General features: G+C 36.8%; 1 protein-coding gene across 7 annotated transcripts in view; it reads right to left on the bottom strand.

Moving 5' to 3' along the window:
• LOC131693162 (uncharacterized) overlaps positions 1 to 26,848 on the bottom strand; it is a 170,648-nt gene that overhangs the window by 54,041 nt on the left and 89,759 nt on the right. For 2 of the 7 annotated variants that reach the window (XM_058980765.1, XM_058980768.1), the window contains exon 1: positions 18,922 to 19,201. Coding sequence is in view for 1 of the 7 variants with exons in the window: in XM_058980771.1 (XP_058836754.1) it covers positions 2,621 to 2,662 (42 nt within the window). In the remaining 6 variants the exon portion in view is untranslated. Of the gene's footprint in view, positions 1 to 2,620; positions 2,663 to 18,397; positions 19,202 to 26,848 lie in introns of those variants that run through there. The other 5 variants (XM_058980763.1, XM_058980767.1, XM_058980764.1 and 2 more) reach the window with 5 other exon arrangements.

Raw genomic sequence — 26,848 nt, forward strand, 5'->3', positions numbered from 1 at the left:
GGATTTTTTGATTACAATAAAACTATTGGTTTTAGTAATACGATGACTTTAAAGAAGTTTTTTTGGAATAAAACTTCCTTTCTTTTTTACCTTGACATCGACGACATCAAGAAACTTTTTCCAATTGTTTCTACATAGCGTTAACGTGTATTCTTCATGAAATTTCACTCTGCATTCGAATAATGGAAAAAAAATTTCTTGTAACAAAAATTAATTTGTCACATTTCCTGTCTACTCCTCTACTGTTTGCAAATTTCAGTTTTTTGATTGGCGACCATTTTTTTCATACGATTTGAGGGGGTGGTATCCCCTAGCCTCATCCTCTTGTAACTGCGTACCTGCGTGGATTTTTGCCTTATTCTTCTCAAACTTTTGTCAAAAAATTGATTACCTGAGTCTCACTCAATTGCAATGAATGCGATTCGCCAGTGCCGTAGTGGCGTGTACTACACGTACCAGCTGTTCACATACACACATTTTGCTTCTGATGAGGAATGATGTTAAAAGTAAAGTAAATTTTTCATTGAATGTTGGTGATTTTCATTCATATTCTGCCATTTTTACTAAATTTTGTTAGGGTGCCGACAACCGACCACATTTTTCTAAATGGCAAAATATGATCATTTCACTAAATTGTCAGTAACATTTTTCATATTGACAGAATAAATAATATTCCTTCACCAATTATTAGCTAAGGCCTCTAGCTTTCCATTGGTATGCTTATGTCCCTATATTATGCAATTGGAGAAATGTTATGAGCCAAAGACAAAGGGTGCCGACAACCAGACACATTCCCCTACTCATTAAGGAGAAAACGAAAGATGCTTTCGAGTTCTTTGATGTATATTCAAAATCAGGCAAATATAACTTAAAATTGAGTATACTTTGAGTTGAGTGAATTTAAACAAGCTCAGCTATTCGTTGCGATTTTTCTCTTGTTTAACTGGAAATTACCTTCGAAATGCTTTATACAAACTCACATTACTGAGCGATACTCCCAAAACAAAATAATAAGAATTCAATCGTTGGGGAAACGTAGCATTCTTGTTGTCTGGAAATCTCTACCAAAATTAAAAATGCAAGTTTAGCAGGAATTTCAAGTTCATACTAAAACTAAGCAACTTAGCCTTGTCATGTTTTTAGAAAAGTTTCTTTTCATTTAAAAAAAAGTTAAGGTGGTTCAAAAAATTAACTTTTTAATCATTCTAGATAGATACATACTATTTGTAGTGAAGTTGTAGAACGACTAATTTTAGGAAAGTCTGCTGATGTTCATGTCCATGTTGTTTATAAACAACAACTCTTTTAATAATCTGTAACTTTTGATTTCGGCAGGATTTGCTCACAAAAACAAGTAAGACTAATAACTGTGACTATTACTTTTCATTTGAGCCCCAGCAGTTGTAAAAATTATTCGTAGAACTGATGTTATTGCAAATAGTTTGATTGTAATCCTCTGGAGCAGTGCTGCCAGAGACAGTGTTAGTTGGCGGTGATATATATTTAAGTTGTTTTCAAATATTTTTGAAAACTGACGAAACACAATAAATTAGACTATCTCCGACTACTTTTTCCATGTTCAAATACTAATGTGAAAATTCTAGGAACATTGTATTGAGCTTCGGAAGGTAAAAATAGAGCAGGTTCTGGCACTGTAAGGAAATCCCCTATCTTGATCAAATTAGATTTTTTGTGTTCCTTGGCCCCAACTGTTTTGGAATCCCATATGTGCTAGAAAAAAGTTGGGCATGAAAGGGTTAATGTTTAAATTATTTGTACGAGGGACAATACTAACGACATAGTATCGAAAAAAATGACCTTGTGCAAGACTTTTGGGTGGTTTCAATTTAACTAATAACTGAAAATCAATTATTCACCGGTTCGGATACAACTTCGCAGTCTTTCAGAAAATTGAAGAAAATTATAGTTTGAAAAGCTTTTTCGACTCTATGTCTTGCAGTTCTAATTATATTCTTTAGTTTTGTAATTGGTGTATTAGAACGCTTCAAGTGTCTTGAAATAATCATTAAGTTAACCAAAGGTTACTTTAGTGGAAAGTAAAAACTACAAAAGGTATATAAATGTAACTTTTTCAGGTAGCACCTTAAACTTAATTTTGGATTTCTTGTGGAATGGAAAGTTCAAACGATATAGATTGTTCTTCAATAACTTCTTTGAAGGCAGTCAAACTCTATCTCGAACCTATAAAAAGTTCAATTTTAGATCTTGCTACAATTTGAATCACCTTAGTTCACCTTACTTAAATGATAAGAAGAGCATTGCGAAATATGTACAACAACTTACCTAAACATACTATAAGGATTAGTTATGTAGTTGCAGTAGCAAGTTAAACTTTCTGCTAAATTCGTATTTTGGACCTCTGTGCGCTGGTAAGAATACACATTTCCAATGTTTCTTTTCCAATCCTTGGGCATTATTCATTGGTTTGTTCTCACTTTTGCAGCTCAATTTGAGCGGGTAAGAATAATTATTTACAAAATTTAATATTTTATTCCATTCACAGCTACTCAATAGATATTTCAAGTATAGAATCAAACATTTCCCCGATCAAAGAAAACAGCAGCTAGTATTACCAGCAACTAATGTGAAAAATCGTTACCTTCAATCCATGTGACGGGTCGCTGGAACTCCTGTGAAACGTCTGAAAGGGCAAATACCAGAGAAGAGAAGACACAATTTCCATTTAGTACGGATACGAAATTTCAACTAGACTGTTCAAATCAGATGTTTCCACTGTACCAGGATCAACCCACTCTTGCATTGTGGTGATGCTATCAGTATCAATCCCAGAACTAACACAAATAAAAATACCACCTTAGAAGGTTAGATTATCGACCGGTGGACAAATAAGTAAACGAAATTTTTATCTTTCCATTTATATATACAAGCAGGACTGACGTGACTAATGGTATTTTCGTTTCGAAATTATATTAAAGCTGTGTAGTCGGTGTTCATTCAAATATTGATATAATTAGTCTATCTCTTTTTTTAACACTACACTGATGCAGCACCATATGAAAACGAAAACGCGATAAGTGCACTTTCACTGAGCGGCATTTTTAAACACGGAACGAAAATAATGAGAATACATAGGTATACAATCTATCGAACTCCATATGTTTGAAGAATGTTGAAAGATAAAAAAATCAACATCGAACACAGTCTTCACAGTGAGAGGTGGTGGCACTCCAGCGGGGCTATAATTCTGGTAGTACCTACTAACTGTCAAACTAAATTACCCTCGATGAAAGGGAAAAGACGTTGTTTGACACCAGCGAGGAATTTTATCGAACGATAAAATGCTGATAAAGGTTCCACTTAAACACGTACTACGAGGTCTACAAATAAAACCAAGAGCCTTGTCTTATCGATCAACTATCGGCTGAACCCATTTTTAAAAATCAAACGACTTATGGTAGATAGTGAACGCACTACTGAGCTTGCAATTTACAAAGCTTTCGGAAAAATAAAATTAAAACACACCTGGGACAGCACTCAAGTGAAATGGGTCTCTAGATACTGACCTGATTGATCTTCAAATTTCAAAGCTGTGTAAATTTAGCGGTAAAATTGAAATCCTAGCAGCAACGGTAGGGAAAGTTGTAAATTTGGGACTTTTATTAATCAATAAACCGCAATTCGAAATAGTTCACAACATCATCATCACACGCACGGTTGGTCAATTTCGCTATTATTTCGGTACCCGGTTGCAATCGTAGAGCAGTCCGAGCAGGAAAACAACAAACACACGTAGGTAATTGGAAACTGCCCAAGAACCGGAATGAACCCAGGCAACCGAGTGGTTTTGAATAATGGCGAACGGCGGAAGGCATTAAGACAATGCCCGTGAATGAATTAACTGTACCAGAACCGAATGAGCTAGGTGGATATAATGGGGGAACTGGATGGTAGGTGAGGGGGAAGATGTTATGAACAAAACCACCCAAAAAGCAGAGGTAAACTTTGGCTTTCATCTCTGCTCAGTTTCTGATTCGGGAGATGAAAGAAAAATTTATATGCACTAGGTTGTGTGGGTGAACCAAGTATAGTGCTCTAGAGATATTTTAAACCGTAAACGGGCAAATCATTTTTTCTAAGTTTGCAAAAATCATCTCACTGTTTTAATACGTAGAGGAATTTCACGAAGATCCATCGTGATCGAGCATCCTAAATTTCGACGGAATTTTACAGGTTTAACCGGCATGGAAGACCAAACATTTTCCACAGTCAATAAGATTATTTTGACTCAAGCGCAATTTTTTAACAGGGCGCAGACGTTTCTACGTGCAATAATTTCAAACCATTTGAAAGCTGCATGAAAACAACCAAAATATAATTCTGCCGCGGAATAATATTTTGATTGTTTTTGTATAGCTTTCAAACGGTTTACAATATCGCCTTGATGTCAATTGGAAAGTTACAGGAAATGTTATGGGCCTAACGAAAAACCAATTGTTGTTGGTGGAGAAACACGATTAACTTCTGAAAAGGTCGAATTAAACAATGTAATTGTGTTGTTAAAACTAAATTTAAAATATCTCGAGAACAACTACATTTAAAAAAAATTCGTTCAAAGCATATTGACCCTTTCGTCAATTGACCCTTATGGCCAATTAACCCTTTCGGCCAATTGACCGTTTCGGTTGGTTGACCTTTTCGGTTAATTAACCCTTTCGGCCAATCGGCCCTTTCAACTAATTGACCCTTTCGGCCAATCGATCCTTTCTGTCACTTGACACTAACAGCTTTTGGCCAAACGATCTTTTCGGCCAAATGAGCCATTAGGCTAAACGACATTCGGCCAAATGAATTCGGGCCAATTGACCTAGAACCCAATAGCGTTCATACTCACAAATACAAATGTACGCCAATGATACTTTTAAGGAAATCCAGAAGACCTCGATGTTCTAGGCATGAATTGATTAATTTTACGGATGAAACAAGTTCGAGTTCGAATATAGAGACAACGATTCCATAGAAGTTCGTTTACATGACTTAACCTGGGCAGCCCTGACATCGTGATAAAAAAATACATGTAAAAATACGGAGAAGTGGACTCCGTCACAGCTGATACTTGGAGGAACTTCTTCCCGAGTATTTCAGGGCCGGTGGAACAAGTGGGTAGTATGGGTAGTACTACACACTCGAAAATTACCAAGGGGGGAATTACCCACTCTAAACTTTGAAACTAACTAAAACCTGAAATTTCTTTGCTTTACAATTTAAATTTCTTGAAAATATGGGATAATAATAAGGATTTGTTTGAAATTTGAAATTATTTTTATATTTATGCTGATGGGAATATATTTTGATACATCTACATCTCAAGGACCAAAAATTTAAATGTATAAAATTACAGAATAATGGATGGATATTTTTAAAGACTAGATTACAATTTGTAATTTTTTAACAAGAATAATCATTTGATTAACAATTGAAACAAAGAGAAACATTAGTAGCCTTTTTATAAGGAAGACAAAAAACATACACAAGAGGGATTGATTCCAACATCAGCAGCAAAGACCGTAATAGGAAAAGTGAGGGTGGACAAGAATATTAAAGAAAAAGAAATTAAACTTACAGCTTTTCGGCAAACGAAAATCACTGTCAGGACATCATGAACAGGATCGCCGACTGGCCTCCTTGGATACACTAAGAACTCTTGGGATCAGATTTTCAGGTAGCTGTTAGCATGTCAACCAAAATAGAAGAAATAACTAAATTTGGATACCTAACGTGTTTAAAAATATATATGTGAAAGACATATAGGAGCGATCGAGATTAGTCAGCACAGTTCGGGCTGAAACGAGGCCAAAAGGATTCGTTTAACGGAGATCTGGCGCTAGAACACTAGGCGCACGACCAGACAACATGTTAAATGTTGCGATAACCGTCACCACAAGTGCAGAGACCGCTCTCCACGACCCCAATACGCTGGAGATGCCCATTCATCGTACAATGATTGGACATGACTGGAGATATCACCCGAAGGAAGTCACGACCTTTATCCATCCCTCTTAAATCAAGATTTGTTGATACCTTTGGGATTCCTAAACTTCCTTTGTCCTACGAAATTTGCCAAATTTCGAGCGTTCTCTAACAAAAAATACTGAAAACTCGTTGAAGCTACGTGATGTTTCAATAATATCACGTTCTAAGCGTCCGTCGTCTCATCTAATCTAAGTGTCACCTTTCTCATTCCTTGCAATGGAGCAATGTGAAATAACTCAAACTAATAAAATCATAATAATTAGCATAGAAGCCATGCATAGCAGGACTTTAAATTTGTTTTCATTCGCCACGAATTAACGTTACGGTGATATTCGTACTACAATGTTTAGCGCGAGCATTTTTGCTGTCAGATAAATTTGTGTGTTTAAAGAACAATCTTTACGCTTATATGTGGATGCACATGGAATGCTGTTGTTGTCGAAAAAGGATTCTTGGTTCCGTGTATTCCGGTCAAAGGTTGAATCGAGTACACAACATAGGGCCTAGCCACCAGACGAAATATTGTTTCTCTCGTTAGTCTGTCGTCGAACCGGTGCCAATAACCGCGATTTTCCGCTTCATCAAGTTTTTCATTTGCGCTTCTAACGCTGCGTATTTTCGAAAAAAAAAATTGGGACGTTCAGAAAGTCCTTATAGGACTTTTGCGCCTACAATTCTGTGCACTATCTGCCCACCAGGAGGAATTTCTTGTTTTGATTCTATTGTTACGGATATAGTGGCAGCGTCTTTCAATCAATGGGCACATTAATTGTAACTAGGTCGAATATAATGATAAATCTTGTGCCATGTATATGGAAACAACATCAATAAGTTTTTGCCTTTGATTCGGACATGACAAGCGATAATTTCAATACCTGTTACCGAGCAAAGGCTAATCCGATTGAAATAATAGCACGGCGAATAATGTTAAAATTGTGGAAGATCTACGTCGGAAGTTTACCAGGTTTCACATAATGCCAATGCATTGTGTAAAACCTAAGAAAATAATAGGGCTGACGCACCCTCATCGGTTTAGTAACAGCCCCCATCAAGAGACCCTCAAGCCTTTACGAGGAAACTTGGGAGAGGAAATGATTCACCTCTTTCGCAAATTTATAGGCACATTAGAAGATGTTCCCTCAATGAGATTGTTCGAATCTCGCTCTTTAGTGAACTAGAGAGCGTAGAAATTAGTCCTGGCCGATGACATGGCCCTCTTTAGCATTTATTCTCGGAGCATTTCTCAAAAGAATGCTTCAGTTTTCCCCGTATAATTTACATGCGGGATATATCGACAGTTCATGCGGAGTATCTCCACAGAAGTAAAACTTTTCATGATTCTCTCCGCATTTTCCACACCGTGTCTTGTTTCTACAATGACTCTATGGCTCCATTGTTTGCAACGACGGCAGTTGATACCCCGCGGCATAAAAAGGCGAACGGATAGACCAGCTCCGTTCTACAAGTTTGGAAGAACAGATCTAGCAAAAGGCCGAACGCAATTGCTTGCATACCAGAATTTACACTGACAGAAGCGAAGGGTTCGGGAAGGAGCCAATCCTATATTTCGCAATTAAGGCCCCTCTCGGAGACTACACCATCAATCTCTACTTCCCGAGCGGGTATGTAGAAAATATACTTCTTCGTGTACGCCCGAGTGTTGTTTAGTTAGGTCACGCGATATACCGCTGATGCTAAATGGCTTATCTTTGGTCTGGAAGTAGATCATCCAGGGGCCGGTTGTATTAAATGGATATGGTTAATATCAAAAAGGATTATGCTTGATCTCTATCAAAAAGGATTATGTTTGATCGATATCACGGTGCTACAGTGATTTTGTACTTTTCAAGAGACCTAGTATAGGTTGTCGATCTTATCAAATTCAGCACAAAACAATGTATGAAAAATGTTTTATACCCTCAAAATCTTCCTTTACAGCAAAAAAAACAATTTTTCGAAACTTTCGGCACTAAAATTTTTTTGCGAGATCATTTTTCAACCGATTTTAATTTTTTTTAGTGTTTTGGAAAGAAGAAGAAACTTTCTTAACAACGGTATGCTATGTTATGTTCTTTTGTTAAAAGCACTATGCGGTTTTGGAACAACAATATGAAAGAAACCACAAGTTTGCTATTTTTTCATTAAAAATATAAAAATTGCTCAACATTTTTATAAGGAAACGTCTTTGTTTTAATAAAAATTTAAGGAGAGCATTTAATTCCGCATCCAATGACCTATTTTTGATCAAAATCGGTTAGATGAGTTATTATTTTTTTCCAATTTTTGGAAATGGCTATTATCAGGAAATTTTCATTTTCGCACGCTATGTCTGAACTTTTATCAGTATGAGTAGAAATGAATCTTACTACCCACTCGGAAAAAAAATGTTCCGCCGGCCCTGAGTGTTTCAAATGGTGTTCGTGTGGTGAGAATGCGTCCGATCAAACCAATCCCTTCATACGTAACCATTACATGCAGATGAACCGAAAATGACACATTTAATCAGAGAACGCTGGTCACGCATCCAGGACAGATTCCTACGTGCCAATTCTGTAATGAAACACTACATCACGGAAACTCTTGCACAGAAGCAGCTTAGAAAAGTCCGCCTAATACAATCAAAAACAGCTAAACCACAAACGGCTGCAAACCCACTATCTACGGATCTGACAGAAAGAAATATTCGCTCAACAACAACTATGCCCAATATCTCCAAGCTGACAGCCAGTACCACCAACAAAGAAGCGAACGCCGAAGAGGACAGATTCACAATAGCGATCAATAAGAACAAAAAACAACCAAAGAACAGTTGACCGTGAACATCAAGCAAAGCAGTACCGATGACAAAATGGATACGAACGATAACGTGAGAGATTGCGGACTGATTGATCCACAGTGCAGTGCGCGCAGCTTCATCACCAATAAACAAAACTTCAACACGCAGCAGTAAACTGCGTCAATAAGACCCAACGACGGTAGTGTGATGTAATTTTCTTTCCTTCATTTTTTTCCAGTTTGTAAAAACATAAGATACACGGGACTTTTCTTACACCAGTGGATTACAATCGACTTCGGCTATATTTTCTGATAGATTATTTTTTATATTTCCTCAAAAAATAGACAGAATTACGTAGAAATACGGACATTTCATTCAGTTGGCAAAAAACTTCGAAATAAAAGGGATGATCGACATTTTTATACACCAATCGATAATAATTGATTTTAGAAACAATTTCTGTAAAAAAAATTTTGTATTTGCTAAAAAATAGACGAGAGTACGTAAAAGTACGAAAATTTCATCTGATTAGCAAATGACTTCAAATTCAAAGCGATAACCTATACTTTTTATACACAAACCGATTGTAGTTGATGACGGATACAATTGCTGGAAGAACATTCTATATTTTCTCAAAAAATTGACAAAAATATGTAGAAATACGGAAGTTTCATTTAGTTGGCAAATAATTTCTAATTCAAAGCGATGACTTATACTTCACTTACAGTTGAAATTTTATTTTCCCAGCGAAAAAGGCTTGTCTTTCTTTCAAGAGTGTGATGGCATCGTTTGATCGCGTAGCTCAGTAGTTCATTCTGCCAGTGACTTGAAACGTGAAAAATTCCCTCAATTTTTTCCCGATGGCCTATTTTCCTGAGTCATCTTCAGCTAATTTTAATTCGCCCGAATTGAACCTTCTCAATACGCGTTGCTTATGTTCTACATTCGAGTGCAGGTAACCCAAAAAAAAGCGCGAATCACCGGTAAATTACCATTTTTTGCCTTCTCTCCCAGATCTACCAACAACGCGCGATGAGCACCTGAACGCTAGATGCTCCCAATCCCATTATTCATATCGATTTGCTGAATGGAGTCAGCAAAAGTATGCATGCCGGAACAGCCAGCTGCCGTATGTGTGCAAAATACGACGACCAGCGGTTCCGAGCGGTTCTGGAAAGTTCACTAACGATCCAAAATTCAAAAAGTTGTATTTTTTGCCCAACACTTAGCGATTTCCGCGTAAAAAAAATCACGTGCTTCCCGGATAAGAGCCATTTTTGCGGGCGTTCTTGGCAGCTAACGGGAACTGTTTGCAGATTGTAGAATATTCCGATTTAAAGATCTCGTTAAAGTAGTCGAAATCGATTTTGTATCAGCGTTCGTTAGAGTAGTTTCTGTTTTTCCGGCCGATTCGTTTGGTATCTATTGTTGAGTTGGGCGCAAATGCGAAGATGTAGGTTTTGTTGTGTTTAGGATGGTTCAACGGAATGGTAAGCCTTTAGTTCCAATAGGTTGCACAATTAGCTTGACAGCACATCATTAGAAACTAAGCAGAATTTGTGACTCGATTGTCGGTTTACGTGACTAATTTCAAATTGCTTCTAGTCTACCTAAGTTGTTCTATCACCCACTGAGAAAAGATCATATGATTTAACATCATTAACACATGTTAATCATACGACCACGACTCCGTGTAAGATTGACTAATTATTGTTTCTGTCAAATCGTCTCTGTCGTAGCTGCCAACGATTGCGCCTTCTGAAACATTCCACACCATCCATCTAGTTATAGGAGTCAATGATCTCCCACCCAATTCGAAGCTCTACTCGAAGCAGCGGGTGTGTTGCAGATCAAAACAACAACCAAAACCTTCTCAGAATTTTGCTTCAACCGAGCGAAGGTTTCCAGATGGTACAGATCCGGTTGGGTACCACACCCCGCATATGTTTATGTGTAACAGTTGTATGTTGCCAATAACAGCGATATAATTCAGAATGCAGTTTTTTGAACAACTCAGTTTGTTTGATTTTTTATTCGATTGCGCAAAAAATATGTTAAGTGCAAAATACCAGTTATTGCAAATTCCAAGATAACTTTCCTTTACATAATATCATCGATCATTGCTTATTACAAATGCAGCAGGTGTCTCGCAACGTGCATAAGTATTGTGCAACTTGTCAATTTTCCAAGCTCCTTTCTATTGTTGCCACCATCGCCATCAGTCGCTCGACCATAATACACTCATACGTATGTAGGTACGCATCTTAGCTGGTTTTGTTTTTTTCCGCAAGGACCAACACTTGCTTCGCTATTTTCCGCTGACAACTCACTTCATCGAGGTGACCACCGACCGTTGCATAAGACAATCCATTTACGAAGCTAATTCACGTCCCAACTGTCGACACTTGAGACTAATAGAATTAATTCGTTTATTTATTCGGTTAAATAGTTTCCCGCGGAAATCGGTCAAGTCAAGATAGCAAAAATTATTCGTGCTACCTTGCGTCTTTTTTTTTGCTCGGCGGCCTTTCACGCCATCACTAACTATTATCTTGTTCGAGCTGGTTATAATGCGACACTGGAAACCGCTTTGCCAAAAAAAAAAAATAAAAAAGTTACCTCTCTCGGCCTAGACCGCACTCTCAGCAGCACCGGCCGCCACCGCAGCAGGTGGACCTTCAAGGTCAGCAAAATTTATACAAAACCAACCACAACTGTTTATCTTCGTTGCCGTGGTTTTCTCCGGTCTCCGGTCGAACACCGCCGCCGGTGCTTCGCACGAAGAAAACTTTGATACAATACCAACATCTGAGCACATAACCATCTGGTCCGTTACACGCGTACATATCAGCCGTTGACATCATATACCTATTTTAGCTATGTAGGTTCCCAGCGATGCCACTGATTTGCAATTGTATTGTCATATGGAATTTTTGACGGTTCTGAGAGCGTTGTTTTTGGTATTTGGTAGTGCATCTAATCCAATTACAACAGGATTTGAGGTAAGAGACCTTAATCATAATTAGTCTAAAGATTATGTATTGCATAGTTCAGAAGAACCCAAAATATCACACAATTCACATTTGGGCTTGGCTTGAATCACAAGGCAGTAGCAAAGTGGAAAAGTTGGCCATGGCCTAAAAACGTAGTTAAAAGCAAGGAGCTTTTATTCTCAGGTGATACGATCCTTGAAATCGCCGATCAGCCATGTTGGTGCTGGAAACGACAGCTAACAACATTGTTTACTACACCTTCATGCATGTTTGCTTGGATTTCAGTATGCAAACAAAGTTGTTCGCTGTCATTTTTCTTCCCCGCAGCTTGCTACACGCTTACCTCACTCCTCACCCAGTTACTGCCAAAGACGAATCACCTTATAACTCTAAGCACCTTGGTTAAAAGAATAAGTAGCAAGGGGAATGCTCCATTACTGATGCACCAGTTGTTTCAATATGGGACCATTCATATACCACGTGGACAAAAAACCTTCATTTTTAACCCTCTCCTCCCCCTCCGTGCATAAGCGTGGACAATCCCTGTACCCTTACCCACCTCCCTACGATGTTCCACGTTAACTTTCCAATTTTTTTCGGGAACTTCACAAAAAAGAGTCAATTCGTGGATTAGTTTTTGAGTTATCGTGTTCGTCAATTTGAAAAAAATGAAAAAAAAATGATTCGAGAAAAATGCTATTAAAGGGTGTCCCACGTCAAATTGCATCACGGAAGAAACGCTGTAGAAAATGACTTATTGGGTATTTTCTCTTAAAAATTGAAACCTGCGTGTGTTATAACAAATACGCGCGTGGAATGCATGGCTGTTTAAAACAAAAGAAGTTCAGCGTGGCCACCAAGATTTCGGGAGACCTTTTTAGAGGTTCAATACTAACAATTAAGGGGATACACCAGACGTCCCCCTTAATAACATAAAATTGAAGTAACCTATGAATTCTTGAATTGGCTCGTAAATTCAACCACAAACATACAAATTCAAAGTTAGTTGAGTTTGACCGAGTCACAGAAAATTGAATCAAATGATTTAGACAGAAATTTTTTCTTGGATTTTGTTTCGTACGATTTCCTCTGATTTTTTTAATGATAGTTGCCATCACACACTATGCTGTTATAGGCACTTTGACTATTTCAAATTCTTGAAAAAATGTGAAGGTAAGCGCTCGCATCAATGACGATAAAAATTTATTTCATTTTCTTAAAAAAGAAAAAAAAATATAATGATAAGTCCACGTGGACATTTCCCATACTCCTACCTCCCTCCCCATGGACAAACGTGGACTTTCTCGTGACCCCTACCCTCCCCTAAATTGTCCACGTGGTATATGGATGGTCCATATGAAGTTTTCAAGTTGTCGTGACAACATTGCTTCGCTTCAGTGACGGAGCACTCTCGGGTGTAATCTCTAAAATTCGGCATTATAAAGAGTTATGAAAAATATAAAAGGGAGCGTAGACAGTTGACAGACCCAGAAAAAAACGATTTTTTGAAAACTCGATACACCACTGAGTCGAATCCTAGTTCCACCAGGAGTGTCTGCTTCAAATTTGACAAGTCTAGCTACCGGATCAACGTGTACGAAGTTTTTATGGGTTTTTCTGCCATTTTACACGGAGAAAGCACAAAAAGAGTTGCATTGTCACCACTAAGGGGCCCTGTATGTATCGATTTATGAGTGCAAGTAAAAATAAGAAGGATAATTGTATTACCAACAACAGCTTTGTCGAAGAATGCAAATCAATCCAACTATTGTGGGAAAAGTTATAAAATTTGTAACGAAATGGCGTCAGAGTCAGTTTAGCATGGGGCCAAACAGCACTTGGGATGAATCAGCACTCGATTCCTACGAACTTCATTTTTTGTTGTTTAATCTAAATAGTGTGTTTGGAATCATTTTAGTACATATGAGTAATCTTTTGACTATTTTTTTGGGCCTTTCGGCTTTTTGGGCTTTCGGCCAAATGGGCTTTCGGTCAAATGGGCTTCCGGCCAAATGGGCTTTCGGCCAAATGGGCTTTCGGCCAAATGGGCTTTCGGCCAAATGGGCTTTCGGCCAAATGGGCTTTCGGCCAAATGGGCTTTCGGCCAAATGGGCTTTCGGCCAAATGGGCTTTCGGCCAAATGGGTTTTCGGCCAAGTGGGCTTTCGGCCAAATGGGTTTTCGGCCAAGTGGGCTTTCGGCCAAATGGGCTTTCGGCCAAATGGGCTTTCGGCCAAATGGGCTTTCGGCCAAATGGGCTTTCGGCCAAATGGGCTTTCGGCCAAATGGGCTTTCGGCCAAATCAGCGAAATGGGCTTTCGGCGGGATTGGTTTTTAGCTACCAGTCCTGGAATAATAAGTTGCGCATTTTTTTATTCAAACGATTTTAAAAGAGATTACCAATTGAAGATGTTGAAGAGCAATAGTAGGGTAAGGGCATGTTCAGGAGCGTTTTATTTTGTATAGGAGTTTCAAAATAGAACTGAAACTGAAACATTCACATACCCAGCAGAGCGTTTTGTTTTATAATTAACAGTTTTGTTTTAAAATTTAAAACTGTTATACGACGGCGTTCTATTTGTTGCTGATTTTAAAACACATTTAGAACTGCGTTTTAAATACATGGAGAGCACTCAACACAGACGCTTAGACCCGATAGGCTGGGAAAAATAAATTTGAATGCAGTAACGCTAAAGGCATGGCGAGACATGAATTTTAAACTGAATAAAACATCCGCTAAAACTGCTGCTGGGGACAGCAAGTTCTAGTTTTAAAATTTTCAGTTTTATATTATAGAACTGTCAAAATTATGAATCTAGAACTGAAACACTCCTGAACATGAACAAAACCCCACCGTGGCAAAGTGGCCCCACTTCTATTCCTAAGACTCCAGAATTATTTGAATCGTGAAAATGACTGATATGTCGAAAAACAACAATGTACACAAAAGTTTCAAAATTCGGTATTAGCTCACCCAAAAAAGTGCGGTCGCATTCTCTGGTTTTAAGTCCACAACTGAGTTATTTGCGCACAGTTTGAGGTCGACGCTATCGGAAAATGTCGAAGGCACACATTTACATACCAAAAAGTCTTTAGTTAGTATTTGGTTTCATATAAATTTGAAAGATAAAGATTCACTTTCTTTCTTTCCTTACATTAATCCCATTCTCTTTTCCACTTCTGTAAATAGCTCATGACCTGAAATTGAACACCGCTATTTTCACCGGTGACCCACGAATCCTAGGAAAGATTACCCACTATTCTATTATATATGCCTCTTCTGCATCCGTTCCCTGGCTTAGCTGTCAAAAATACTTACACGAGCACATTCACAAATAGAGATATAACTAGCACATAATTATTGTATTTAAACTAATACAAAAAACTACAATTATTACAACACATCCACTAAAAGTATGTGCATCTTGCGAGATGTAAATATTTTTAAGTGTGTAGTTAAAAGTTAGTGTTTTTGAAGAGGTTTTTGTTAATTTTCTCAAAATGATGAATTAAGAACATATCAATATCTATTATAAAATTTTAATTTTAAGACGATCCATAATTTGTACTTCAACAACGTATTCCTATCTCTCCTCGTTTCTTTGTAATTTCATTAATAAACTTTTTCTGTAGTCGACTTGCAAGTGCTTAAAAGAATCTAGGCTAAAATTATGCTTTATTCTTTTTTTCGATTATAGAGGTTTTAACCTTAAGGTCATTCGCCTCTTCGGGTTAGAAAAATCTCTTATGAAAAATTTCTAACCCTATGTGCGGGGTCGGGACCCGAACCCAGGTGCGCTGCGTACAAGGCAATCGATTTACCAATACGCTACGCCCACCCCCACTGCTTTATTCTTTATTTTCAAGGTTTATAAATATATAAAGCTTGAAAATAAAGAAGTTTATAAAGCTGAGAAAATTTCCTACCTAATTATGCACAAATATGTTTTATTTAAGAGAAATAAATTACTTTTAGACGCAAAATAGCTCCAAATTAGTGCAACCTTTATTTTTCCTAAATTAAAAAAGCATGTACCAATTGGAGCTAAAGGAAACAAAACCTAACTTAAATAAGTTGGATTTTAATGTTGCGTGTTCCACTCGTCAGTAACTGACACCAACTTGCTATCAGTAGACGATATATCCAAACTAACTGTTTACTATACTCGTCAGCAACCAGTGCTTCTATGCTTTGCTTACCGAGACATCTCTCGGTACCAGGCGTTCGTACATGTTGTGTGAACTGTTTGGATTTAATGTCTAACTGACGCCGATTTGGTGTTAGTTTGGATATATCGTCTAACTGATAGCAAGCTGGTGTCAGTTACAAATTAACAAAATTCACGTTGCGATTGTTCGTTTGATGTCCCTTGACAGGTTATCTGATCCCTTTTCCTTATCTTTTTTCATTTCGCTGCAATTTTAAAGTAAACACAGCCTGACGTCTTCACAACAGCAGTGGGTACGCAATCGTCGTTTTTGCCTATGGAATGATACAGTAAAAATAATTTTGCATCGAAACGAAAAAAGATAGTTGTATGAAGTCAAAGAAGGAAAAAAGATAGTTGTATGGAGACAAAGAAGGAACTTGTTGAGATGCATTGTTTCGGCGGTAATAAGGGTGATGTTTATTATTTACTTTTTTAAGAAAGTTAACGAAAATGCTAACAATAGAAATAACTTTAAACTAATTTACCTCTAAAAGAATTCTAAAGTAACTTAACTTAAAGGTATTAATACATCTTTCCCTGTAAAATTTTCTTTGCTTTCCAATAAGAGCAAAAAAACATATTATGTACCTTACTTTTTTAATTAGAGCTAGAGTATTAGAGGAAATAAGATAAAATTATCCAGGTTCAATAACCCAAACACATGAAAACAAGAAGAGATAACTGTATCATGTCGAAAAACAAATTATGCAGCTCTTTTAGATACCAATCTGAATCATTAAAATGATGGTGTTAACTATTAAGATTTTCGGAAAATGAACGAAAAATCGGTCAAAAATAAATTTCTTCAAAAAGGTTACTTAACCTCATTAACTGAATTAGGTGACGACACCATTCAGTAGGAAATTTTTTCGCGTTTCCAATGGAATTAGAAGATTAAAAATACAATGTATTCTTTTTGAATTAGTTGTATGTATTAGTTCTTTACAGAAAAAGTTCAATAACTATGTAACGGTTGAGATTTGATGGTATGTGTAGAACGATTTTTTTTCCAAATATGATCCTCTATCGCCCTTCGAGAGGATCTTAACCATGAACCAAACACCCTGTATATTGGTATCGAGTGAAGCATATTCCATTGATTGTAGGACGAAATAAAAACCGATAACATATTGTGGTGCCCTGTCTAATGTGATGGACAAGTCAATAACAATAGTCATACTCATTAAATAAGGTTATTGTGTATTACTAATTGTACAATTTTCATTCTAAAATCGAAATTTCGGACCCCTCCCGAAATTTTTTTCTGGATTCACTTTTGGCAATAGTTTTTGATACCCCTGTCCGTTTTCTCCAAATATGTCGTATGAATGTTTTGCTACGATATTATCGATAATACAGATCTGTAATGAGATATTTTGTCCTCCAGTCATTTTAGAAGCAACTAGCTAATACCCATCGCGCGTTGCTGCGACTTCCAACGAAATAGGAGGAAAACATAATTTGTTCCGAAGTGCCATCTAGCGGGCAGATAATCCCCAACCAATAGCAAACAAACACTCTCCATAACGGATGCCTACTATGTAGAAATTTTTACGGAAATCGGTTAAGCCGTTTGGGAGTCTATAAATCATGTAACATTGACTTTTATATACAGAAGAAATAGATTTCGCTTGTATAGTTAGTCCTTCGTTATATGAAATATGTTTTTTTTCAATTTTTTGGAAAACTTTCCACGGAAAAACAAGTTGGTAAGAAATTTCTGAAACGGCGATAAAAGGTGCTGTAAAAAATCTCCCATAGGCTAGCTTTGAACCTGTAGTATTTTTGGACTTTGACCATATGCGCTACCAATTACACTGTCAATTATGTCTGGTTCAATGGAGCTATTGAAAATACATGTCTAAAGTTTATACTGGACGTTCATTTCACTCCAGCGGATTTTACAGATCATGTTGTGTCCTTGCAAGTTTTATTTTTCGCTTAATTCTTTCGGACTGCAATAATAGTCATCACATGTTATACCACCCATTCCAAGCCATTATCGCAACGCCCCACGGAATGAGACTGCATCTGGGTGATTTGTGACATAATTTATAATAATCCTTTGGATGCCAAAGCCATCTAGGAGATTTTTCATTGCAATCACGTCATGATCCAAATGTTTCGTTTCGGTTAGAGTACAGATTTTTAAAGAGTGGGATTTGATCGGAGCACGATTCGGGAATTATTGAAGTAAGGTGCCAAACTGTGTCGGGATCTATCATCGTTTGCTATGTTCTATGCAGCATATAGAAATGAGTCCGTCGACATTAGTTTCCAAACTGTCAAAGTGTGCCTTCTGCTACACGACATACCAAAAACTGAACGCGAACAACAATTTCACTGCGGTGTTACACTGATGACAATCCACCATTCTAAGCCTCAGGCTGTTCGCCGTCGCGTTACCTTGATTGTTCCCCAATTAAGCTACACAGTTGCAACAAATTGTTTCCAAACCGGACATTTCAACCACTTGAACTGAAATGGCACTCATAATAAACCTCAATCACCGAACTCTGATCCGACATTGTTACCTAAGAACTGAAAGTGAACCAATAAAAAAAATGAACATTCCTTCCCACCGTCGACGCACAAGACAATTGTCACATCCTCACACAAATTAATTAGAAGTCATCTGAAAAAAACGACGTCCGTCCACTGGTGATTAAGCAATTTGCAGCGATTCCGTTCGAAGTAGAAAATCTGGACGTGATTTGACGCAATCTTTTGACAACTTTTCGTTTTGTTTGGTCACACAATATAGCACTGACACAATGGCATCTTCACATCACAATCCATTATAAATTTTTTGCGGGGCAAACTATGGCCGTTTGTCTCCTCCACTGCCACAACAGATAAGAAATCCACGGTAATCGGTTAATCGCCTTCGCAAAACACAAACAGATAATCACGATAAAATGCCATCTTACTTCGCAGACTCTTGATTTCGCGAATCATCGTCTATTTATCTCACATCGTTGTCACTCTTATCTAGTCTAGAGTGATAACAGTGAGTCGCTGTTGGTGTTGTTATTTTGGTTTCAGTGCCGTTTTCACACGCGAGCGATTTTATCAGCGGAACAGATTTTGCGCGCGCGCATTCACTCGGGTTAAGTGGGCAATCATTGTACACATATATCGGACCGAGCGACCGTCGAAAATGCGAGCAAACGTGTTCTCTACAGCACGGATCGTGTGGAACTGAAGCACGTTCACCGAGAGCCAAGAAGTGAGAAACGGTAAGAACGTTTTGGTGTTGTTTTTTTTTGGTGTGTGGCTGCTGCCGGAGAGACTTACATAACAGAACTGTAAGTTTAATCCAATTTCCCGTATTTTCTTCCCGTGTGCGGCAGTGTAGCTAGCTGGTCTTTGGTCCTCTTTGGCACTCACTCACTGATGGGGTGGCGGTTCCGGGCAGTCGGTGCGTGAGCTTTCTTTTCGTCGGATGGGGTCACGCATGGAGCAAATAATTTTTTTGGGAGATGAACTTTTGAATGAGCGTAGAGCTTCGCTCTCTAATGGTTTGATTGTTTCGAGCCGTTGTATCATTTTGAAACAATTACGGTTCGCATTCCATTTCATTTGTTTTTTTTTGTTTCCTTCCGACTTTCATATCTTTATTGCAAAATTTGTCTTTGGTTGATGTGCCAATTATGCCATTAATGGTTATCAAGTCTTCCGTTGAAATGACCCCGTGCTTCGAGGAAATGAAGTTTTGCATTGAGCGTAATTCATACCAGGCCATTTGTGCCGATACTTTGGATATACATAGCAGATGTTACCCTAACTATACGCGTACCTGTAGTGACCGAACATTCCAGATGTTTCTCCTAACCATAACAGAACATATTTTTAGGCTATTCAGTCCTGACAGCAGATTTTCAGTCCTCTGCAAATCCGTCGCCTTAACATCTTTCTCGATTGCAGCTAGGGTTTCGCGTATTTTGGAAGGAATTTCTAGCAGTCAACACAGTCAGTCCCCTCCATCATACCAAAATTAATTGGATTAAAAAAGAAAACAAATTAATTGATACTGACTAATTTAATTAAATATTGTACAATGATAATTTTGGAAGTATGTTGTCTGATCACCATATTGTTTAATGCATTATAAAAACATTTGAAAAATTGTGGGAATAGGATCTTGAAACAGGTCTCTTAGTCGAAACTCCATAGTTGTCATATTATTATGAGCTTTTTTTGAAGAGATGTTCCAAATTATGCATGAGGGACAATTTTTCGAATGGAAAGCGAAGTTTGACTAGGTTGATTGTCTATAAACATAAACTTGCTCACCTAATATTTGGATACATTTCAATATTTACTGAAAATGTATTTATTTCGAGAATGTGTAGAGTTCAAACAGAAACTCAATGTAATTAATAACGAGAATAACATTTCGGGAAGTATGTGGAAAATGATGCAAGATGACACTTTCTGTTTGAATAGCCTCTAAGCAGGATTGGAAATAATAAAAAAAAAATTATTTCATGTTAGTGGCTATTAACAGTGTAATAAAATTTTGTATACTAGGAGTAGTTGTGAGTTTCAATAGAGAAGTAAAATAAAATTAATGCTCAAAAACTTTTATCACGGTCATGATCACATTATTTCGAAACTATTAACTTTGGATGTATCTTCAAAAAATTTAACAACGTAAAACAGCACATTTTCTAATAAAATAATTTTGGCGGTCAATATTCCCAGAAGTAATTATAGAGAATTTACTCTTCAAGCAAGTACGAGTACTTAATGTCGAGACTTAATATCTTCAGCAAACTTTTCGAAAATGCTATTTCTGACAACTTTGTTGGATGGAGGCAGGCATAGCGTAGTTGGTTAGTCGATTGCTTTGTACGCAGCTCACCTGAGTTCGATTCCCAACCCCCGCACATATGGTTAGAAATTTTTCTAACCTGGAAAAAGAGCCAAAAGTCCCTAAGATTAAAGATTAAAGATTGAAATTAAAAAAACTTCGTCGAAGACATGAATACAACGTTCAAATGTAAATCAGGAATATCTAATTAAAATACTTTTAAAAAAGCTGGGCTAATTTACAAGTTCTGTTCACAGTATTTGAAAAAACGTCTAATACTCGATTGCCACAAGCTAGAAATAAAAAATAACCACCAACGATCAAATGGATTAGATAGTGACACAACCATTCAGAAGAAGACGAGACTTTTCTGTTGGCACTGTTGCTAGGAAATTTAAAAAGTCAAAAGTATTTGTGCACAATTCGAAGCACCATTGAGGAATGAAGTTAAGGTAATGACGGTTTCATACCAAGTACTAGGCAGAACGAGAGGGATAAAAACCTGCTCGAATTGTTTTTGTGGTTTTTACATATTAACGAATTATGTATTTTAACCCTTTTACGCCCAACTTTTTTCTAGTGCATGTAGGGTTTCAAAACCATTTTTTCTTAAAAACGGTGGGATCAAGAAACACGAAAAGCCTTTTTTCATGACGATAGGTCCTTCCCTTGCAGTGCCAGTGCTAGAAGTTGCTCAATTTTTACCTTTTAATGCTCCATGCAATTCTCCTAGAATATTTACAATAGTCCAATTGTGTGGAAAACGTAGCCAAAGACAGTCTAAATTTATCAGTTTTCAAAAATATTGCAACATAACGAAGATATATGAAAAATTCATTTTCCGTCATCAACATAAACTGTCCCTGGCAGCACTGCTACATCGGAATCCAATCAGACTAATTGCAATAACTTCAGTTCTAGAGCTGATCCTTGCAACTGTCAATACTCAAATGAAAGGCAATAGTCGCATTTATTAGCATTACTTGTTTTTGTAAAGAAATCTTGCCTCAAACAAAAGTTATAGCTGTTTAAAAACGTTTTTGTCCACAAACAACATAGGCATGAATGGATTAAGATAGAACACACCTCCATATCTGTAAGAAATTTGAATTTCTGGGTTGAATATTTCAAGAGTACGTTGAATATTTCAAGAGTAGAGTAGTGTTTTAGTTGTCCAGATTTTGTCGCGAAAAAGCCTTTTATCTCGATTTGCAGCATTCATGTAGCCATCATATTTTCAACAAAGTTGTTTAAAATAGCGCTATAAACAACTTTGCGGAAGACACCAAGTCTCTTACTATTTTTGAAGAGTTTATCCATAATTCCATAATTACTTCTAGGAAAATTAAACACTAAAATAATTATATCAAAAGATGCGCTTTTTGTGTCCGAAAGCTTCTTTGAGGTTATAGAACCTTCAAAGTTGATGGTTTCGAACGTATCTGATCTTGACCGCAAGAATTTTTTTTCGAACATGTATTCCACTTTTAACGCACTTTCCATATGCATTTTTTGGCTTCATTGACGTATTATAAAAGAAACTATAAAAGGCATTTGTGAGACTACTTTTCTTTCTGAACTTTCAGTAATTTATCAAACTTATATTTTTTTGAACATTTTCGAAAAATCAACGATTTTTATCAACCGAAATACCCCCCCCCCCCTCCCCCACAAACCAAATTTCTGGTTACGCCACTGTAATAACATAGTATATGGCAAAATCTGGCGCTTCCAAACTGTCGAAAATTACAATCACAACACATTGTAGAAGCCTGTTATCAATATATCTGGAAAATACCTTTACTTTTTCAGTACACGACAGAACGTTGCAGTTGAAGTAAAACTGCACATTCTGTCTCCGGGAACACCCGCTGCTGCTATTAGAAAAACGTATGTCGCAATATGGCAAAGCTCTCTAAGTCAAGGACGATAAATGGGGGAATTTTTGGCCAGGCATTCTCAATGGTGTTCGAGTGGTGAGAATGCGGCTGAAACACCTCATTCCTTCCTTCGCTTTTCTAGAACCTGAATCTGTCCATTCTCAAACTACACTGTGTACTAATGACAATCAGTCTCCCACTGAAACTTCAGCACAAACTGTTGTTCAACTCTGCTAAACCATCAGCTAAAGCCAATAACGTTGAATTTAAAGAGCTAACATACAAAATACTATTGGTGTAGGCTGCAGTTTATGGAACAAAGTTTTTGAAATTCTTGGGAAATTTTAAAAAATACGAATATAATACGGATATGCGAATATAACTATAATACGAAGAAATTAAGAATTTTAACTTATTCAGCAAATGCACAGTGGGCAAAAATGTTCCCAAAATGCGAAAACGTTGAATAAAGTTTACCAAGAAAGTTGTTTTTATGTTAAAAGGTCTGAAAAATTAATTGCTGATCAGGCATTGTAATTCTCTCTCACTCACACTAGAAGAAGCTAACTCGATGTTCAAATTTTCCGGGATAAGATGATTCGCAAAATTATTCGTCTCCACAAATAGCGTGAGAATAAATTTTATCTGATTGTTCTCTTCTCGCCGGAGAAGGTGATAATATTTTATTTGCGTGGGAATCAATAAAAGTGTCAAAATATACACTTCATTTCCAAGACAAGCGACAAAGAAATACGATAGACTTGTTTTGTCGTGTTTTGGAATAGCGCCAGCAGGGCAGCGAGCACAAAAAAGAGTACCGTGATAAACTCATTCGTTCATTCTCTGGCGGATTTATTTATCCGGAGAAATAATGCTTTGAATTTATCTGGAGAAGTTTTGTGAATGCTAATAATTTGTCGTGTGAAAATATAAGTTTTTATTGTCGAAGTGGAGAATTATCCAGACTTATTTACTCAATTTATCAATGTCTGTTGATGGCATTAACAAAGACCGCAGGGTATGCTATCGTGATTGTTTTGCCCCAATCCCCCTTTCGTTTAAGTTTATATTCTAGACTGAATATACACTACCAGTCAAAAGTTTAAGTTCACCCTACAATGTTAATATAATGTTCAAAAAGCTATGGTTTTGTTCATTTATTGTTATTAATTATTATTATTTATAATTATTTTTCGACCCATCTCTACGATAGACATATAAAATATGGAGTTTTTCACACTTTTCAATAATGAGATGATAATCTTCGAATTAGGTCAATTTTATTTTTTCGACAGTTACGATTTTCAATATAAAAATTTTTCTACTTGCCTTTTAATAATGTTATAAATTAGTATCAGATCCAAAACTAAAGGTCATTTTATGATTTCGATTCGAGGTGTTGAGAAAAAGACACTACAGTGGCTGTATTATAAACACCAGAAATCCATTACAATCTTGGGATGTTTTGATTCCTACAAATGTAATAGTTCAAGCTTCTTTAAATTTATTTCTATTCGCTTTTTTGAGTTGAGAATCCTGCGAATCAAATAAATTTCAAACTTCTGTCAATTTTCGTTACTAAAAATTTTTAAAATGAAGTAATCCATCATCTCGAAAATCTATCTAAAGAATATCTTAATAAATTATATTACGACAGATGAACATATCTTTAAAACATTATAAACCATAAATGAGTACATACCTCTACCGATACTTCTCTCTTTCTGAAAACTGAAAACGTCATCGAGCTGTTCGAAGGATATGCAAAATATAGCTCAATTTTTCTGTGTATATATGTAAATGAAATGTATAGAATGAACAGATCATGTTAAAAAGAAGGAAAATATCCACAGAAAGCTTTGACAGACAATAACAAATGTTGTAAATTCAAGAATAAATGAACAGTATTCAATTGAAGGTAAATAAATCAAATTCGTTACAAATTAAGTCGTATCTATTTCTCTATTACGGTTATTCAGACAAATAGAATGGACATTTCTGTATGTATTGCTTTCAGCCGAATAACTTTTGAACCGAAACCTGTCGACCAAATGACCCATTTGGCCAATAGGCATCCGGTCAAATGACCCACTCAGCCAATATAGAGTCACTTTGCGAGTTTGTCCTTCAAAGAATTACAACACAGATGTAAAATAATGCTTATTAACGTACAAAAATATTATTAAGGATTGTGTGCGTGTGCGAAAATTATCAATACTATATTAACTGTTTTGCTTTTAAAGAGCGCATTTTTTTGGTAAATCATGTATCAGTTGAATAGTTGGGACCTTTTAGAAGTATTCTGATCATGAACATGGTCAGTCAGAAATGGTAATGTAGAAAAAAAAATCGTCTTGAGGCGATTCTCCTCGACAATTGGTGTTGGGCCCACTGTCTCACTGCCGCGTGAGTATGCAGATCCGTTGACATCTCATCGAGATGAGCATCAATAATGCTGATAGGGTATGTAAACAAAGAAGGTGAGAAGAAATGAAGTGATAGCGATTGGAGTGAAATGTCAGAAAAATCATAGAAAAAGGAGGCAAGAAAGAGAATTAGTAGAAAGTGTTTAAAGTTGCGAGATAGTTGAATTAAAGTGGATTGTGGACGGTTTTCTCAAGTGAACGAAGGTGCTTGGAGATAGAACGGCACAGGATTTTAATAGTGAAGGAAACTGTACCGCTTTACGTGGACGAAGAAAAACGAGGTTGGGAAAGGGAGATAAGTGCGAAGAGTGACAACACGAGAATTAATCGTGCGTGGCGTTGTACGTAGTAAAAGCGAAAGGGACGAATACATATCAGTTGGTGACAAACAACAGAGATTAGATTAAATATCAATATCGTATTGTTGGTTTCGAAAGGTGTAACGAGGAGGAAGAACGGCAAAGTGAAAGGGAAACAAACAATTGTAAGTTACAAATTAAAAGACAATATGTTAGTTGTATGTACTGAATCATAATTAAATTGGATTCCAGTTTTGATCTGCTGAACATAAAGCTGATTTCAAAGGGTATGTTTTACCGTTAGTTCTGAACAATTGGGATATATGCCGCATCACTATTGTATATGAGAAGCTGCATTCGATGACTGAGGATGCATAGCTAAACTGTATTTTTGACATCAAAATGCAATTTAATGATGCTTTGCGTCAGGTATATCAAAAATCACATTTTCACATGAAAAATTGGCACTCACACTACTCCGGATAAATATAACGGATCACATGCACGTTGCTACGGAAATCGCACTTGGAGTACTTGTGTAAACCAGTTTTTAAATCTAGCAGTTTGGATTGAGCAATGCAAAAATTCAACATACGATCTATTTTATCTGTATTTTTAGATTTGATAGGACATAGAACTAGAATTTATATCTATGGATGGATGTGCCCATGTAGGAAAGCTTCATTTTGCATAATAACATGTAGCACGTCGTTGAGAATGACATTATTAGAATGAAAATCCCCGTGTATATGAAAGTTGACCAAATCGAGGTACGACTACACGATCTCTCCCAACGTAACCTGAAAACTACACTGCATTGAACAATACGGAGATATCGGGACAATAAAAATTGTGCACAATGTATCCGACCACTACCCGATCAGAAACACATAACAAAAATATTTCAAGACTATATCTCGAGCTGTTACTTGTTATAATTTTGTGTTATTTTAACTACTAACGAGACCAGATTTATAACACAGCTTATTACGAAAATTGCATTCTGTTATAATCTTGTTATTGCATTCTGATCGGGTATGTTACACCTACAACCTCCAAATCAACAGTCAGTATCGACCACGATGACCATCTACTTCAAAATACGGATACAGGATAGTGTAGATGAAAATGACAAGCCTAGAGAAAGCAAACAAATTGATCACCAAGTTAATCAAGAAAGAAGATCTTCTAGTAACAAATCGCGTACTCAACTACTATCTTAAGCCATTCCCGCATGTGATGCCATACGGTATCATCAGACATGACGTGTGCAGTAGCGAATGGCCTCAAATAAATAAATAACTAAATAAATAAATAAATGACGTATGCAATTGTATCGTAATAGCTTGCCTGAACATGTTCGAACTGGTTCTTGTATCAAACAAAATATTGCTGTATAATATTGTTATGAAATATTTTGTTGTAGTTTTATTTTA

This window comes from Topomyia yanbarensis, chromosome 3, assembly GCF_030247195.1.
Source record: "Topomyia yanbarensis strain Yona2022 chromosome 3, ASM3024719v1, whole genome shotgun sequence".
In the NCBI taxonomy this organism is placed as follows: domain Eukaryota; kingdom Metazoa; phylum Arthropoda; class Insecta; order Diptera; family Culicidae; genus Topomyia; species Topomyia yanbarensis.